Source organism: Bemisia tabaci, chromosome 10, assembly GCF_918797505.1.
Source record: "Bemisia tabaci chromosome 10, PGI_BMITA_v3".
In the NCBI taxonomy this organism is placed as follows: domain Eukaryota; kingdom Metazoa; phylum Arthropoda; class Insecta; order Hemiptera; family Aleyrodidae; genus Bemisia; species Bemisia tabaci.
The window spans coordinates 11,269,127-11,288,433 of record NC_092802.1 but is presented as its reverse complement, the minus strand read 5'-3'; the positions used below and the strand labels follow the sequence as shown (position 1 = coordinate 11,288,433).

The 19,307-nt window shown below is 39.1% G+C and overlaps 1 protein-coding gene across 3 annotated transcripts in view; it reads left to right on the top strand.

Moving 5' to 3' along the window:
- LOC109044693 (ras-related and estrogen-regulated growth inhibitor-like protein) overlaps positions 1–19,307 on the top strand; it is a 214,140-nt gene that overhangs the window by 160,468 nt on the left and 34,365 nt on the right. For 2 of the 3 annotated variants that reach the window (XM_072305300.1, XM_072305301.1), the window contains exon 4: positions 7,850–10,948. In XM_072305300.1, coding sequence (XP_072161401.1) covers positions 7,850–9,661 — 1,812 coding nt within the window. In that variant the 3' untranslated portion in view covers positions 9,662–10,948. Of the gene's footprint in view, positions 1–7,849; positions 10,949–18,503; positions 18,686–19,307 lie in introns of those variants that run through there. The other variant, XM_019062521.2, reaches the window with a different exon arrangement.

Below are 19,307 nucleotides of genomic sequence, written 5' to 3'. Positions count from 1 at the left end.
AATTTTGGCCGATCAGGAAAAAATCAGGAAAATATCAGGAAAATCGGACGTTTTATCAGGATTTTTCTTACGCGAATCTCCTCAGCGGAGAAAGTCTTACTGCTTTTTGCCTACCGTGCCAGGAGTCGAGAAAAATCAGGAAAATATCAGGAATTATCGAAATGAAAAATTCAGGGATTTTTATACAATATCGGAAAATATCAGAATTTTTCAAAATTGAAAAATACTAGACACCCTGTTCAAGTGACGTGGTCGAACTGGCATGCGATATATCCCATCGATTAGGTAAAAAATCTCGGCAGATTTTGGATTTTTAGCAAAAAAATGACTATATCTCCTGCGTATGAGCTTAAAGAATCTTTCTAAATCCAAAAATCGGCAAAATTCAGAGAAATGCAAGTAGAATAGTATTTTGAAAAAACCTCGCACTCGATACAAAAATCGATTGCTGAATCGAATGCGAGGTTTGTTCCAAACACTATGCTGCTTTCATTTCTCTGAATCTTGCCAATTTTTGGGTTCAGAATGATTCTTTAGGCTCATGCGCAGGGGCTATCGTCCTTTGTTTTGCTAAAAATTCAAAATATGCCGAGATTTTATACCTAAAAGATGCGATATCTTCTGCCTCGGTTCTGGCTCTTCTGGAAAAACACTCATGTGCTTAGGGAAACTAGTGTCATATACGTTGTTTTTTAACCGGGCTAGAATTTACAGTTCCAAATTGCAAAATGTAGTCCAATTACTGCATTGAAAATTCTCCGTATACTACGGTCCCTTCTCCGTGGATGGTCCCATACGTACATATTATAACACAACCTGGCAACATTGCGAGTGGCAGCATTCACTCTTATTTACGACTGGTGACGAGACGAGTGACGTCATTGTCGTGTGAGTGGCCCCGTCCTGTCGTCACACGCGCAACGATACCGAGCCACGACAGGGTCCGTTATCGACGTTTATGCCGTCCTCGTGACGTCATCCATAGGGGAGCCTCTGGATGAAAATAAGAAAATATTTGGTGAAAATTGAAGTCAATGGTTCGTACACTGGATTGATTCAAGCAAAAAATCCGATTGAATCAAGAGTGTTTCTTTTGGTCAATGTTTTTAAGAGTCTGGACTCTAGATTCAAAGCGACTTTTTATCCAGTGCTCTGCAGACTGATGGAAGTCGCACACTGAGACATCGGTGTTTAATTTCTGCCACTCTTAAAATTGCCGTTGTGTATTGTGGAACCATCGAATATCATTTCTGTGCGTCCAGTTTAAACAGACTTCGATCATGGACTCCCGACATTTTGTCGTTTCCAACACGCAGGAACTTAACTCCATTCCAAGGTTGCAAAAATTGACTCTAAAAGTACATTTTTTTTTACGATAATACAACTTTGAAATCGCTGTCTAATTTAATTTTGCTGATTTACGTATGTAGAATTTACGTCAAGTAAATACACGCAATTTTAGACTACGACAGAAGACCCCAACATCTTGTTTCTTTCATTTACTTTACATGTAAACTTGACGTCAGACAATATTCTGTCGCAGTCTAAACGTGCGTAAACTTATTTAGCGTAGACTCTGATTGAATCAGTGAGATCGAAAACACACCAACTCGTGAACTCAAAAATGCTCAATTTTCAGTAAAGATAGTCAATTTTTATAAAGGTCATTGAAGTTAGCGCATCTGTTCAAACATGGACTTTTAAATTGTCACTAAGTGCTCATCTTTTGGCACCAAAACTATTTTTCTCAGACTAATTTCTTTATCTACTGTGCAGTTTTGTGTGTGTCTCTTGGTTACTTTCATTTTTCAGAGTTGGTGTGTTTTCGTTCTTACTAATTCAATTAGTGGATAAATCAATGAAAAGTTCCGTTTTACGAGTCCAATAATAAGTCAAAAACTGGAACAAAATAACTTGATATCATACTTATATTACTAAAAGACCAAAACAAACCCGTTTACAAGAATTACAGAAAATAGTTGATTTCTACTGCGACTGAATACCGAATGAAACGTACCATACCGCAATATAATAACTAAGAAGGAACAAGGGGATAAAAAATATATTTTCCGAACATCGTAACTGAGTGTTTTCCTCGTAAGTGCTACTTTATTATCCGGCTCAGCTTATGAAAAATACTTTATCAATGTCATTTTGTGTGCTACCCCAAAACACTTTCAAAACGAGGTCAATTTTCTTTCCAACAGGCATCACTACGCACTATCTGTTCTTACAACTGAAGTTGTAATGAATAATTTTTGTTAAAAGTGATTGGTGTCTTATCCATTTCCAAAATTTAAACGGCCAAGTTATAGTGAGCATTAATTAATCAGCTAATATTATGTAAGTGTCATTTGTCTTGAAGTATCTCTCTCTTGAGTTGGATGGAAGAATTTACCGATTCGCTCCAACTACCTCTTAAGTGATAGATCCTAGGCAATTGGATAGCAGAACTATTAAGAAATCCATCTGTTCTCATAAATTGATGACTAGAGTTTGATTATCCAAAGCGTATCTTTTATCGATCATACTACTTACAGCCTTGCGACTAGATTTCTGAAAAAGGGTTTAATGATTATAATTGAGGGGATTGGAAGACAAGGTGCACGAGTGCAGTTATTGCTATTTCAAGGAATACGTCTTTGACGTTTCAAAATTATGTGGATCCTTAAGGCAAAAATAATGTTCAAACTGACTTTTTGATGCTTGAAAATCGGAATTTGGGAGGGAATTTTTCACAGAATAGGCATTAAGACTAATTTCACTTAAATTCATTAATATCTCAGTTTTTTCAAAAATTGCACTTATGACCCTTGTCCTCCAAGCCCCTCAATCGAAATAAAGCATTGCGACGGTGAAACCTCCAAACCGAGTTTATCCGTTCGCAAGGTTGCAGACTTCCTTTCATACTTTAAACACTTACATTTTTAAATGGAGAACTATCGAACGTCGAGTTTTAAATACTTCCGTGATTTTTTGCGCAAAGCAAATTTTGAGAAAACTTCAAGAAATAATGTTGATTTGCTCTCCTTTAAATGAATAAAACAGGTTCGGAGATTTTTTACGGTAATCCAGGATTGCGCGAAAGGTCTAAGAAAACATACGAGGATGACGCGAAAAAGGCACAAAGATTGCGCGATAACATCTGCTACAGAAATTTAAAATGAAGATAATTTAAGGTAGACGTTTGGCAAAACAGGAGACAGTTGGAAAATAAACGCATTTTTATGCCAACGCTAGTTTAGGTTAGTTTGTTGACAGGTCATCGATGTTTTATCTTCTGATGATAAATGAAGTGAAAAGATTGAATAATGGTCATGGGTATAAAGAACTTTCCTAACTTTCCTCGGAAAAAATATTTAATAGGGAGAAACGAGGCAACGAAGTAATGCTCTTATGGCGCCGGAACACAGCATGGGCCTTTAAAGCTCTATTATTCGATGCCACGGTTATTCTAACACGAGTTCGAATAATTTCGCCAAACACGGTGCGGCCGGCTTCAAACGTATATTAGCGCCTGCAGGACTGAAGGAATACTTCACGCATTGCGCCAAACAGTGCGGTCGGCGTAAGGCCCATATAAGCGCCTACAAGACTGCATGAATACTCCCCGCATTGCGTTAAAAGCAGTGCACTGCCGTGCTGAGGAATAACGCCGTATGAACATGCGAGAGTTGCAAAATTTTCCTTCGATGAAATGTTTATGCTTGAGGAAAGCTACGAATATTTTTCCCTGAAATTTTCAGTAACTTTAGGTGATATTGCGAACAAAATTATCTGAAAAATTGGAAGAACAATAATTACAAATTTTCCCGAGAATTCGCGTGATCTTCCAAAGGAAAGAGCGACGCCAAAAACGACCGTTTTTTGGCACAATTTGGGCCAGAAGGGATTTTTCTGAAACCGGGCCCAAACGATACCTTACGGTACCCTAAAACTCTGGGTAAAATTTTAGCTTGAGTATACGCACGGTTTTTTGAGAAATGAGGGGCAAAGTTGCCAAATCGTCATCATTCTGGACAGCATTTCTACAGCAAAAAGACGAGAAAAATGGACGAAAAAGTTACACCTTTGATGGGTTTCGGCTGTAAATGTTCTCATTGGGCCCCCAAGCATTAAACTGTGTTCAGTTTCAAAAATTTTGGTCGCACAGTGGTCCATAATGGGGAGAAATCGTCGACAAATCAGGATTCTTGGTCAAATTTTTAGAAATGGAAGTAAAATTGTCGGTCTGCTGCAGTTTTCATGGCTAACAATGTTCTTATCGGTCATCAATGCATGAAATTGTGTTCAGCTTCACAAATTCACGTCGCACAGTGGTCAAAAATGGGGGCTTTAGTGGACAAATTAAGATCCTCTGTCAAACTTTTTAAAAATGAAGTGAAACTGTTGGTCCTCAGTACACTTTAGATCCGGGAAAAATTCTTTAAATTCTTTTTTAGACTATTTAAATATTTTTTTAATGTTTTCTCTCCATTTTTCCTTCTTTTTTTTAAATTTCTGAAAGTTTGCATATTTTATTGAGATAATGCTACAAAGTCTATTCTATAACAATGTTCTATAAACAATACGGTCTGAAATGTAGTAATAATTAAAAAAATTAAAAACATGATTATTGTTTACAATACATGTCACAAATTGTGCCATTCTTGGCGTCGCTCTTTGGCAACGATTGATGGCGCATTCAGCGTTCCTTCTTAGCACGGCAGTATGTATAGGGACCCTGAAAAAAATATGGTAGATTTCACCATACTCTGACACAGAGATCCGATTAGGGTAATGAACACCAGACTCTATCGCAGCATTTACCATATTATAGCAAACAAGACTTTTATTGGACTATTTTAATAATAGTGACATAATCGACATTGTAACATAATCGGCATAGTAAAATAATCGTCATAGTGACATAATCGACATAGTGAGATAATCGCCATAGTGAAATAATCGACATAGTGAAATAATCGACAAAGTTAAATAATCGTCATAGTGAAATAATCGACAAAGTGAAATAATTGACACAGTGAAATAATGGACATAGTGAAATAATTGACAAAGTGAAATAATCGAAATATTGAAATAATCGACATAGTGAAATAATCGTCGTAGTGAAATAATCGTCGTAGTGAAATAATCGACAAAGTGAAATAATCGACTTAGTGAAATAATCAACATAGTGAAATAATCGTCGTAGTGAAATAATCCTCGTAGTGAAATAATTGACGTAGTGAAATAATCGACATAGTGAAATAATTGACATAGGGAAATAATCGACATAGTGAAATAATCGACATAGTGAAATAATCGACATAGTGAAATAATCGACTTATTGAAATAATCGACATAGTGAAATAATCGTCGTAGTGAAATAATCGACGTAGTGAAATAATCGACGTAGTGAAATAATCGACGTAGTGAAACAATCGACATAGTGAAACAATGGACATAGTGAAATAATTGACAAAGTGAAATAATCGACTTATTGAAATAATCGACATAGTGAAATAATCGTCGTAGTGAAATAATCGTCGTAGTTAAATAATCGACGTAGTGAAATAATCATAGTGAAATAATCGACATAGTGAAATAATCGACATAGTGAAATAATCGTCGTAGTGAAATAATCGTCGTAGTGAAATAATCGACGTAGTGAAATAATCGACATAGTGAAATAATCTACATATTGAAATAATCGACATATTGAAATAATCGACATAGTGAAATAATCGACATAGTGAAATAATCGACGTAGTGAAATAATCGACGTAGTGAAATAATTGACATAGTGAAATAATTGACGAAGTGAAATAATTGACAAAGTGAAATAATCGACGTAGTGAAATAATCGACGTAGTGAAATAATCGACGTAGTGAAATAATCGACGAAGTGAAATAATCGACAAAGTGAAATAATCGACCTAGTGAAATAATTGACATAGTGAAATAATTGACACTAGCTGCTCCAGGCGCCCTACGGGCGCCCTCCACAGCTAGCAATTGTGGTACAGTAGCTTAATTGGAATTGGAGCAATAAGTTGAATCTATTTAATAATGATGAATAAAATGTCTGTAACAATACGTGTTGTTAGCAATACGCAATACTGCAGTTAATAAGTCAGGGTCAGTCAAGCCGCAGAGAATAAGATGCCAAGATATCAAGAAGCTGTGAAGCGGAGCAGCCGAGAGATTGCGAAGGAATGTTGGTAGCGAGTGACGAACGACAATGCGACCTAGTGATGGCGATTCTTGGATCGATCTTCCAAAAGATCGATTCTCCGAGACCAAAAGATCGAGAAGATCGAATCGATTCTTTCACGACGATTTTTTGCGTGGATCGATTCATTTCACCTGGAATCGGATCGAAAGAATCGGTTCCTAATATTCCTAACTTTTGAGTATATTTTCTCTCCGGAACTTAACGACTTGATTGAAAATGAAGAAGATTCTATACAAACATATTTCCTGAGAGGTTATCGCACATAATCCTGCTCAATTGCCTTTCTTTGCGTCCCGATCTTCTCCGATTCTTTTCAGCTCTTTTTGCCTAGTCACAAAAGATCGGACGGAACGGATCGGCAAGGGATCGATCTTTTGTCACGTGACGATTCGTGTGGATCGGATCGGGAAGATCGATCGGATCGGATCGGATCGTCATATCATGGTTCCATCGGAGAAAAATGAAAATACTAGATACGATCGATTTCAATCAAAAATCTCCACACACTGATTACTATTCTGTGATCAACTGTTATCAGACAAATTCTTTATATTTATCCATTATTCGTTTGTTTACAAACTCGATCCACGATGCACTAAAAGATCGTCACGTGACGATCTTGAATCGATTCAGAATCGTCACATGACAAATTTAAGCATGTATTATTGGCTCATTTTGAAATTTCAGATCGGCGGGAAAGATCGGATCGTTGGATCGATCTTTTGAAAGATCGATTCTTTTGACCCGATCTTTGAATCGGATCTATTCTCCCTATACGATTCAGATCGATCCAGGAGAATCGATTCTCAGTCAAAGAATCGCCATCACTAATGCGACCCAATCTTCCTTCTTTGAGGTTGGTGGGAGGAGAGCTTTACGAAAGAAAACGGAGATAGCCGAAAGAACGTGGCGGGAGGTTAGGCTGAGACCGTAGAGGGGGGTACCTAGGGACGGGCAAGCAGGTAGCGGCCGGACGACCGCTCGAAACACCTGAACTTTACTCGTCGATAAAAGTAAGAAAATTTAAGAAAATCGAAAAAACAATTAGAGCCTGCAAATCTACAGATCAGAAGCTTTCATTTAAAAAAAACCCATGCAAATCAGTTCTCTCAAAGTTAATGTCCCAAAATGCGGACTTTAGTCTGAATAAATGGGAGAAAATTTGAGCCCAGCTAAACTTCACTCGTCGATAAAAGGAAGACAATTTGAGAAAATCGAAAAAACGATCACAGCCTGCAAACATACAGATCACAGGCTTTCATTTAAAACAAAAAAGCATGCAAATCGGTCCGGTGGTTCTCTCAAAGTTAACGTCTAAAGATTCGGACCTCCGTTTTAATGCATCAAAGAAAATTTGAGAAAATTATGGGAGAAAATTTGAAAAAATCAAAAAACAAACAACAGCCTGCAAATCTACAGCTCAGGGGCTTTCATTTAAAAAAAAGATCAGGCAAATCGGTCCGGTGGTTCTCTCAAAGTTAACGCCCAAAGATTCGGGACTTTGCATTTTAATATATAGGATATCATCAGAGTTCTGGTGAATACTATCATTCTGGTTATTTCCACTAAATAGTATCATCGTGTAAAAAATTAAGTAGACTCAAAATATATGTTACCATATTTTTTTTTCAGTGGATCCATCAAGCATGTTCACTTCATTATGATTCAGCTATGATCCCGCAGTTGATGGAGTTTTGTTTCAAACTTGTCTTGTTCCTTCTTGCACTGACCGTTCAAAGCAGTCAGAAAAATCCTGCATTTCAACTATCCAATAGCGAGGAAGAGAGGCAGATCTCATTCGTCACAACTCTATGCAAAGAAACTGTAGACATGTCACAGCAGGCGCTATTTTACGTGCTGAACATGAACCCCGATTTTCCGATTCAAAGCTTCATCCGAAATCTACACGAGAACTTGATCGGAACCGTGCTCATCACCAATCACATCTGGCTGCATTACTCGGCAGTCAGACAGCCCACGAGGAACATAATAATTTTTCTCAACGAGCTTGACGAAATCCCAAGTTTGATCCTGGATTCCGCATCAGCGTCGGACGAAACCGCCATCGACCAAGCGAAGAGAACACCCTCGCCAAAATTGAACCAATACTGTATCCAAAACGACGATTTCGATCTTATCGACGTTAACAAAACATGCGATTTCACGCTCCACATCAGAAGATCAGAGTTAAACGGGGATTCGGATTTAACAAATTCTCTCAGTAAATTGACCAGGGGGCTTTTTGCGAACCGCATTTGGAACTCGAACAACTACATAATCTTCATGCTTCCCCTGATCAGCACTAAAGGGCGCCACAACATTCGTGAACATCAACTGGCGTTCCTTTTCAAGTTTTTCTGGCGCTTCTTCAAAGGACTCCGGACCACTTTGTGTATAGGCCTCACCTGCTACAACCACGATGCGTTTCTAAACGGCTCACCGGGACGAGCATTCCAAGTGGGTGTCCTCTATGTGCCCAGAGTTTACCTCTATGGAGGCGACACGGATCCAGGGTATTGGCGCACCCTCGATTACGTTACCACCGATCTTAAGGATGAGCTAAAGTGCAACATCGGCCTAACCGAGGTCGCGAACCCTAAATACATCATCAGAACATTTGAGTCTAATCACATCGATCTTCACGAAAAAGCTCTAAAGTTAAATTTGGACATGTTCATCTTCGAGGCAACCAACTTCCCGCTCAGAGACGTCTCTATGTTCGACTTTTCGGCAGCCATCCAGTCTTGTTCCTTCTGTTTCGCCACGCCGCGCAGCGGTTTCGTCCCGCAATCCATCCTCCCTTTCAAATGCTTCTCTTTGGAAGTTTGGACGGTCATTCTGATCGCCGTCCTAACAATTCTCGCAGCAATATACATTTTTCATTATTTACAAAGAACACGATTTAACCTACTTTATTCAGAGAGGGAGCGACTAACCTTCGAGCATACGTCGGTGATTTTATACCTCTACTCGTTCTTGACGATCGGTAGCCCATCGAGACTGCTTCTGGGGCGAGTCGTAACCGGAAAAATCCTGTTTTTGATCGTGTCTTTCTTCGTCCTGATCGTCGTCACGGTTCTGCAGAGCCAGATGACGACTCTCCTGTCGAAATCCCTGCGGTACCCCGAGATCGATACCCTGGAAGATCTGAGTAACTCGAACTTGTTCATTCAAACCCAGGATATGGAAACTTCTCTCGAGCGCCTGCAGGATTACAGCTTTTACAATTCTCTGAAAAATAAACTAACGGAGGGGACACTCTTACTATGCGGGCATTCTGAGCAAAGAATTGGAAGAGGGGACGTATTTGAATCATACGGAGTTTTGGTATACGATCTACGAAAACGCCACTTTGAGTGCTCCGGTGAAAAGAGCTGTCGAGACAATAAGATCCAATTTACAGTCCATATTGCAATCGGATGCTTTCGAGGTTGCCGTTTATAACTTGCATCAGAGGTACCGCGCTAACTTTTTTGCCGTTGAAAATGTGTTGCCAGATACTATGGGAGAGTTCCATTTGGTTAAGGAGTGCGTGCTTACGTACCCGCAAACGTTCATTATCCAGAGAAACTCGTACCTCTCCGAGTTTTACGTGCGGAAAATTATTTCCTACGTAGAGGCAGGGATTGTTGATTACTTAAGCAAGGGTTTGCCCCCTTATGTCGCTGCTGAAGAATATTTAACGGGTGATGAAGATGAAGATCCAGCCGAGGCCTTTACGATGCAGCATTTGCAGCCGGCTTTTATCGCTCTTGGTGTGGGCTTAACCCTCAGCACTATCGTATTTGCTGTTGAACTTTCGGTCGATGTTTTAAAAGGAACCAGGCTCTCAAAATTTACCAGGTGTATTGAACGCTTTGTCCGACCATCCAGTCTTTGGGCATGATTAACGAATAAGACATATTAACAGCAATTCCTTCAGAAAGAACGTGATTACATTCCAGCGTTGCAAAATTTTCATTTGCACATTGTATCTTTAATAGCAAACTGTTGAACCATCTGAAACTTTTACTAACTTTTACCCGTAAACATGAGCAACTTTTGGATAAAAATTACAGTCTTATTCACGGGCAAAATTGGATTAATTGAGTCGATTTTGAAGTATTGGAATGGAGCGACTTCGTCCATATGAGGACAAATTGGCATTATTAATTACTTTCACGTATCCGTTGAGTACATTGGTCAGGAATGTTTTAAATGTAGGTCGTTAAAATTGTTAATAAAGATAAAACTTCACCTTTCTTCTTCACTTCTTCTTTCTTTCTTTCTTTCTTTCTTCTGTTCTAGTACAATCTGTGTTGATTTCTTTTACAAAATGTATGAAAATATGGTGACCATGTCGTGATATGATGGTGTGATTGTTTGATCTCCACAACTAAAATGATTTCAGTGGACGATCGACTCGCAAGTAAAATGAATGAATTGATATAAGTTGTCGAGATACTCTCCATATCAATTTCAATTGACCCGCTTGACCTGCTTGAAACGACCTCCGTAACAGAGATAAGTCTGTGTAGAAGGCCCTTTCATCACCTTTTCTCAAACTAAACATTTTTCTCTCTTTTTTGTTAAAAAAATTACTGGTCTAAAGTGGGATCATTTAATTGAAACCCCAAGAAAAGGAAGAAACCCACCTATCCTTAAACCACAGATAAATGCTATAATTTTTTTACTCAAATTTATGCGATTAAGCCTAAATTGATTGATATAAAAATACCATGTTTAGATAGAGTATGAACATGTAGCTCATAAAAAAAAAAAAAAAAAAAAAAAAAAAAAATTATAGAATCCTTAGTCTATAGATAAATCAGCAGATGTTAATCATAGAACTGTAACTATCAAACTAACGGTAACCCACGAAAGACCCTTTAGTTAGTCCATCATTTCCTTTCTTAGTCTACAAGAACCACTTATTTCAACCAATAAGATCGCTCCATACTCCGTCTATGTCTTCTTCGACTATCTACCTAACGGTAACCCTCGAGACACCCTTTAGTCACTCCATCATTTTCTTTCTTTCTCAGTCTAAGAACCACCCATTTCAACCAATAGGATCGCTTCGTACTCCGTAAGTCCTCTTTGTCTATCGATTTGTCTATCAATTTCAACAATCAACCCGCAGCACGCCCATCCTACCGTGCTGAGGAAGAACGACTCATGAACATTCGAGAGTTGCCAAATTTCCCTTGATAAAACACGTATACTCGACAACATTTATTCATGTTTTCCCTTGAAATTTTCAGACATTTTAGATTAAATTGCGAGCAAAATTGTCTGAAACTTTTGGAAAATAATATTCAGAGTTTTCCCAGGAAATTCGGCTTTTGTCGGAGGAAACTTGGCAACCCCTGAAGGCTCATACGGCGTTTTTCCTTAGCATGGCAGCATTTGGGCGCGCTCAATGAAGCTCGCCCGATTCGAGAACAGCGCACGGAAGCTCCGAAACCCGATGCGCGTCTTCCCGGTTCCGCGTGAGGAAAAGAGCACTGTCGCGCTAATTAAGAACATCCTATGTGCCATCGAGAGTTTCCAAATCTCCCTCGAAAAATCACGAATTTCCGGGAAAATCTGCGAATGTTTCTCCTCAATTTTTCCTCATGATTTCGTTCGTGATTCGATGTGAAATGTCTGCAAATTGCGAGCGAAAAAATTCATGACTTTCGTCATCATCATATATATAAGCTCCGAGACCTCCTAATTTTCCATATCTGGTAACGATTAGTTCCAGCGTTCTACCGGGGCGATTTTCATGATTTTTGCGGCCATCGACAGGCAATTGCCTCTAAATGAGCCAGCTTTATTCAGATTTTGAAAATATAATCCAGGTTTTTTTATATTACGCGGTAAAGTTGCGAATTCTCCCATTTAAACAATGTAATTTTTCATTTTTTGTCATAGTTCGTTTGAGCGTTCTACTGGGCCGATTTCCATAACTTTTGCGGTTATCGACAGGTAGTAGTCTCTAGATGAGCCCGTTGTAATCAAAATTTGAAAATAGGACCCAGGTTCTTTTATATTAAAGGAGAACAGAAAGCTTAGAAAGGGGGGGCAAAATTGAACTAAGCGAGAAATGTTGAATCTTGGTCTGTTAGTTTGGTAAGTGAATTGAAGGTATGCTCCTTTCCTACAGACTATCCTAAAGCGACGAAATGCTCCGTTCCGTTTCTTGTAAGTCTTTGCGTGAAGATTGAAATCAATGCCGATTTTTTCATTCGACTCTTATTGGTCCAATTGCCCCCGGCCATAGGGAGATCGTATAAATGAGAGTTTGGTATGAAAATCTTTCCATTTTTTTGGGTCGTTCTTTTGTCGACGCGGGCCTACACTGAAAAAAAATCTCGGTGTATTTACTAAGAAAAGGTAAAATTACCAAATATTCAGGGTTCTATTTGATCCCGGTTTTTTCTTGGTAAAATTACCATTTATGGAATTGGTAATTTTACCAAGAAACTCGGTAAAATTTTTGAACTTTCTCGGTAATTTTACTGGACCTTGGTAAAAACGCCAATATTTTTTTATCAACTATGGTAGAATTACCGAGATAAAATGGCAAAGTTACCGGGAATTGATTACCAATAAAAGTGGTATTCTTACTTGACAAAAACAGTAAAAATACCGGTTTTTAGGTAAGTTTACCAGTCTGTCTTGGTAAAATTTCCAATAATTGGTAAAAAAAGTGAGATGGTAAAGGTACCAACTGACCTTGGTAAAAACGCCGAGAATTTTTTTTCAGTGTAAGTGAACGCGAAGCGTCCTCTGGGGGTTGGGCCGCGTAGCGGCCAGGGGGCATAGCCCCTAGTAACAAAATATTTTGGAAGAGGAAATTTGGCAACATTGGAGTGCGTTTACGGCGTTTTTGCTGAGGACAGCGGAGCAGAAGAACGAATTTGCTACCGCTCGGCGGAAGCGGCCGCGGCGCGGCGGCGCGCGGTGGTTGAAACCGAGCCGCCTCCGCTTACTCCTGTTCGCGGTTTGGCATCTTGTTCTTGCTCCTTGCTCGCCAATCATATCATTTTGTCGTCTTTATTGTTATCTGCCTCCTTTATCTCCGCCAGCCTCGCCGCCTTCGATTTCTCCTCGGAAGCTCCGCTATGAGTGCTCTGGCGGATCCGAGGAAGGACTCCGCGGTCGGGTAATCCTTTTGGTCAACTGAGATTGACAGTGATCGCGCTGAGTAAATAAGTCACGCCAGGGACCAGTTCTATAGGACCCCGGACTCCCCTAACAGCCAATGCAAAAATTTCTGAGCAGGTACTAGTGCTTCACTGAAAAAAAAATCTCGGTGTATTTACGAAGAAAAGGGTAAAATTACCAAGAATTCAGGGTTCTATTTGATCCCAGTTTTTTCTTGGTAAAATTACCATTTATGGAATCGGTAATTTTACCGAGAAATCTCGGTAAAATTATTGAACTTTCTCGGTAATTTTACTGGACCTTGGTAAAAACGCCAATATTTTTTATCGACTGTGGTAGAATTACCGAGATAAAATGGCAAAGTTACCGGGAATTGATAACCAATAAAAGTGGTATTCTTACCTGAAAAAAAAAAAACAGTAAAAATATCGGTTTTTAGGTTAGCTTACCAGTCTGTCGAGGTAAAATTACCAATAATTAGTAAAAAAACGTGAGATGGTAAAGGTACTAACGGACCTTGGTAAAAACGGCGAGAATTTTTTTTCAGTGAACTACAAGATTGACAGTGATCGCGCTGAGTAAATAAGTCACGTCAGGGACCTGCAGGACGATTATTGAAATTGATAGACAAAGCTATAGACAAAAATGACAGAAGGGATATGGCGAGATCCCATTGGTAGAAGCGGATGGTTGCAATGGACAAAGGCAGTAGGTAATAGACTAATTAGCGGCAACCCACGAGAAACCCGACAGTTAGTCCATCATTTTCCCCCTTCGTTTATAAGAACCAACCATTTCAACCAATGGGATCGCTCCATACTCCCTATGTCCTTTTTGTCTATTGCTTTGTCTATACCAATTTCAATAATCACAGTTCTATACTGCCGTGATAGCGAAGAGAGCCGTAAGTGCAAAATTTTCGAAATATATTTTTCTTCAAAATTCGTCTAAACTCTTTTAGATGAAATTACTGAGACAGCTAAAACAGCAAAATTCATCCTAATTTAATGAAAACGAGACGTATGAAAAAGCCGCAGGTGCACAAAAAATGACACAGTTTTTTTTCAAGACAGCCGTAGATGTATGAGAGCCAATGAGAACAGTGCTTTCCAGTAAAGTGCCGCCCTCTTCTGCCAATTTCTAACCTGAAAGTGTGTTTGTTATTGTGCGTCCAAAACGCAACCACGAAAGCATGCACAAAGTAGCACTTACGGCTGTCTTGCCTAACAATAACCTAGCATGAAAATGAAAAATACCGTTTTTATGTAATGGAAATAAAATCAGTCGATTTTTAATCATCCTTACGATTGCTAGGAGTCTTCCGGACGATTAGTGGCAATTTGACAAAGAACGGAGGCTTCTTTCAATAAAATGTTCTTGTCAGAAGCTTCTGAGCCCGTTTTCTCAAAACTTCTTTTTTGCACTTACGGCTCTCTTCGCTATCACGGCAGTACTAGTGCTGCTATCTCGCGCAGGGCCCTCGCAACTCACTGCCATTATCAGTTGCTGGACTTCACAAAAATCCGTAGGATCACGTGTATCTGCCAAAAATGATCTACAAGATAATGAAAAATACGGAAGAAAAATTCTATGATTTTGAGAAATTTATTAAACAACCTCTCCTCTTTCATACTGGAACAATTGGACCGCGTTAAACAGAAAGGAACCAAGCCACATCAGCTATTGCCAAATTTAATTGGCTAATTCAATTTTTTACATGAAAACAGTTGTGCGGATTTTCGTGCAAATTTTAGTGAATTTTCTCCATAGTACGGAGCAAATTCCTTAATATTTTCGAAGGGATCCGCACAAACGTTTTCTCATTAAAAACTAAATTGCCCAGTTAAAATTGGCAACAGCTGATGTGGCTTGGTTCCTTTCTGTTAAACGCGGTCCAATTACTACAGAGTAGTTTGTGACGATTGGTTTATTTTCCTAACCGTTCGTTGAAGTCTCCAAAATGTTGACCTTATCCTTGCAAGAGTTGAATTCCTTTCAATGAAGGATATCGACGGTGTAAGTCGGCAATCACATAACTCGGTTTGAGCCGTCGCAGACTTCCTGGCATACCTTATTTCTCAAACGGAAAACAACTCAACGGCAATTCTTGGAAATTGCCGTGATTTTTCTTCTCTGTCCGAAAAAAAATTCTGCAAAAACTTCAAGGAATAATATCGATTAGTTCTCCTTTAAAGAAATAACATAGAGGCGGAGATTTTCAGACACCGCAAACGAGATATGTGATTGCGGACTTACGCCGTCAATGTATCATGACATTCTGGCCAAAGTATCACAAGCGCCATGCGACGTTTCAAAATTTCCTTCGCTATTTTATTTTTTTACAGAGAAATTGTTAGTTGAATCTGTTTGAAATTTTACTGGAATTTAATCGGCAGCACACAAAAAATTCAGTAAAATTTTCGGACAGCTTTGTTGAACAATTTCTTTGTAAAAAAAAATAAAATGGCGGCGGAAATTTTTAAACGTCGCACGGCGCTTGTGATACTTTGGTCGGAAGGTGGCGATATCTTCCTCCGTAGTCGAACGATTATCCCTCAATACTACTTGACGCTTTATCACTTTTCTAACCGCTCGTTAAAGTTCCCAAAACGATCGAGCTTATACGAAGCATCTGCGTCCCTTTTAGCGCTGGAATTTCCAGGTATTCGATGAATTTAAAAATTAATTTTTGGCTCGCCTGTTATGCTCATTGTTTTTCTGGAAACAAACATTGCACAATAGGTTATGTTGAAACTGCAGTGTAATTCAGCGTCGGTAAAAATAATAAATCCTAACTTACACGCCTCATCGCAAGTTAGTGTTTATCTCTCTTCTTCCCAAAACTTACGTCATGCTCAGCTAATTCAAGAACTTTGCAAAAGCTGCCGTCAGCCAAAAAGCACTTTACATCTACCGCAAGCTCCTGTCTCCTCTCTCTTTTATGGCACTTTCACACACCGCGATTCCTCCGTGATTTGATCATTTCACCAACACCTAATCGATAGGTTCCTTAGTTCAGAAAACACGTTTCTACCTCGCAACGTTTCAACGACTCCACTTCTATACGGTTTACGGGAATGAGAACCACCATATCCATCGTAAGTGCATATTAAGGCAGATATTTAGATGGATTTAAACCTAACTACAGCAGGCGTTGCCAGCAGTAGCGTGGCGTGAATGATCGACTATCGATATTTCCCCATTTCAATCCGTGGTACAGAATCTATTATTAAGGTGTTCGCTGCGAACACACTATTATTCGATCCTTTTCCATAGGTTTAAATGGTAGATTAATCGATATATCGCACTGATTGCCTGCTTTCCCGTCTCGTTTTATTTTTGAACAGAAAACGAAGCAGCATTCTGATACATCGCAATTTTCTGCTTACTTTTTCCATAATAATGACAAAATTCATAGAAAGTTATTCGCCGTAATGGTTTTTATTTTTCATTGAAAATAACAAAATTTTTGCAGTTAGGCACTAGAGTCTCTGCCTCTGTTTAGAAACAACGGACGCACCATTAGTTTCCTTATGCAGATGAGTATTTTTATACACACGAACCAGAAATTATAGTTCCTTACTGCAAAACGTAAGTAGCTCAACTGGAACACACTTCGCAGTAAAAAATTACCTTTTATAGCGCTCAGAAACAACTTATGTGTCGTCAGTTTCCCCATGTAGATAAGTGCTTTTATGAACGAGCCAGAAATAGTATAGTTTATTTTTGCGAAATGTGGTCCAATTCTGGTTAATGTCATCTATTTATGGATAATCTCATACTCATTCAACCTTGAAATCTTGAAAAAAAGCATAATTCCTAGCGTGAATAATATTAAACTAAAACAACTAGGCACTGCAACGGTGCCTTACTGATACGCAAATTTCACCCTCCGAAAGTATGCGTCATCATGTTTTGCCACTCTAAGGAATAATGTAATATGAACAATCGGACATTGCCAAATTTCCTCTACTACAATACAAATTTCTTTTAAAACTTGTGGATTCTTTCCCTTGAATTTTTCCGAGAATTTTTTGCGTAATTTTGTCCGTTGTCTCTAGAAATTTCAAGAAAAAACGATGGTAACTTCTCTCGAAAATAATCTTTCCATCGGGAGAAATTCGGCAATCTTCGAATGCTCATACAGCGTTTTTCCGTAGCACAGCAGCGGTCGCGAAAAGATCCAGAGAAATTCGATGAGTCATCGCTTTTAACCTGAAAAAGATCCCGCGCGCGGGACGTCGCACAGTGGATCGTGTCAATTAGAGAGGTCGGACATGAAATTTTTGACAAAAACAAATTTTCAGGCAAATTTTGATGTTTATTCCGCCAGATTTTACATTTCAAGGGGTGCTTTCAGCAGGAAATCTCACGAGGATACCAATTGAGCCACTATCAGAGCCTTAAAGTTTTGTATTGACGGAGTTATAAGCGTTTACAGGGTTGCCATAGTCAGGGAGTACCGGGAAAACCGAGAAATGTCAGGGAATTTTTGAAAGTCAGGGAAAACGTGGAAATTTCAGGGAAAATGACGAAAATGTCAGGGAAATACCCTCAAGTCACCTTTTTTTTGCTTTCTAAGAATGGTTTGACGTTTCGAACAACCAACTCGCCCGAAAACTGTCTGTAATTGTGTCGTTTTAACCATCTAGCATACCTTTAATTGTCACAGCAGGGTGGCTACACGTCGGAGAATTTTATAGTCCGGTATAATCCTAAAATATTAGTCCGGAAATAGTTTTGATTTTTTAAGGGCGGCCCGGAAGTACTGAAAAAGAGCGGAAATTTCGCAAGTAGGTTCGGAATTTTTTTCGCAATTTGAGCGGGAAAGTTAAATTTTTGAAATTTTTCGATTTTCGTCAATGGGAGGAACTAAATTTTGATGTTTATTAAGTCAAATTATTAAGTTCAAGGGGTGCTACTAGAGGAGAATGCCAAGAGGAAACCAATGGAACCTTTTGTAGAACCTCAAAGTTTTGTATAAACGGAGTTATAAGCGTTTGAAGTTTCCAAATTTTGTCCGACCTCTTCTATTGGCTAGATCCACTGTGCGTCGCGCGCCCTATCGGCGAGGACACGAATCCCAACTTCGCTGCTGAGCGTTTTGATGAGATAATCCGTGCGCTAAAGGTTGTTTATGCGTTTGTTGCAGATAAACGGGTGCCTGTACGACCACTTTAGGTGGGGCGAAGCTTTCGTCGTCGTCTACAGTGTGACCAGTCAGCACAGCTTCCGAGAGGCGCAGGACCTCCTGGAAAAATTGAACAGCCTCAAACTCCCTTCCTACTACACAACCCTCCTCCTGGGGAACAAGCGAGACTTGGACCATTCCAGGTAAACTAGCTTCTACTTTCGTCAAAATATTCTTATAATATATATTTAATTTTACCAGGAACTAAAAAAACACAAGAAAATGGGTAAACAAGGCTGAAGAACAACAAACGCACGTTTCAGGGTGGTTTCAACCCTCTCCTCGAAAGTGATAAAAATATTCGTGTTCTTGTGTCAATTGAATCAGTGAGTTCGAAAACACACCAACTCGCGAAAAAAATTGTTCAGGAAACACCTAAAACTGCGCAGTGGGCGAAGAAGTTAGTTTAAGAAAAACTTTTTTGTTGCCAAAGGACAAGTACTTAGAGAGTTTGTAAAGCACCAAGTTGAAATCGATACACCATGTTTGATGACAGCGCATTAAGTGTTTAAAAATTTCCGAGTTGGTGCATTTTCGTTCTCACCGACTTTCAGGTACTGATTTTTCATAGTCTGCCCTGAAAAACTTAATTTTTTCGACCTGAATAACGCTTGAATATTTATATAACTTGTTGGTATGAGGTAAACTGAACCGAAAAAAGAAAACCGCAAAATCTGATGGCCACCCGTTTCCCTTGAAATGGCCAAAAATTGGTATTTCCAATGAAATACTTCGGTTTTTACCTTTTCCCGTCACTGTTTCGAG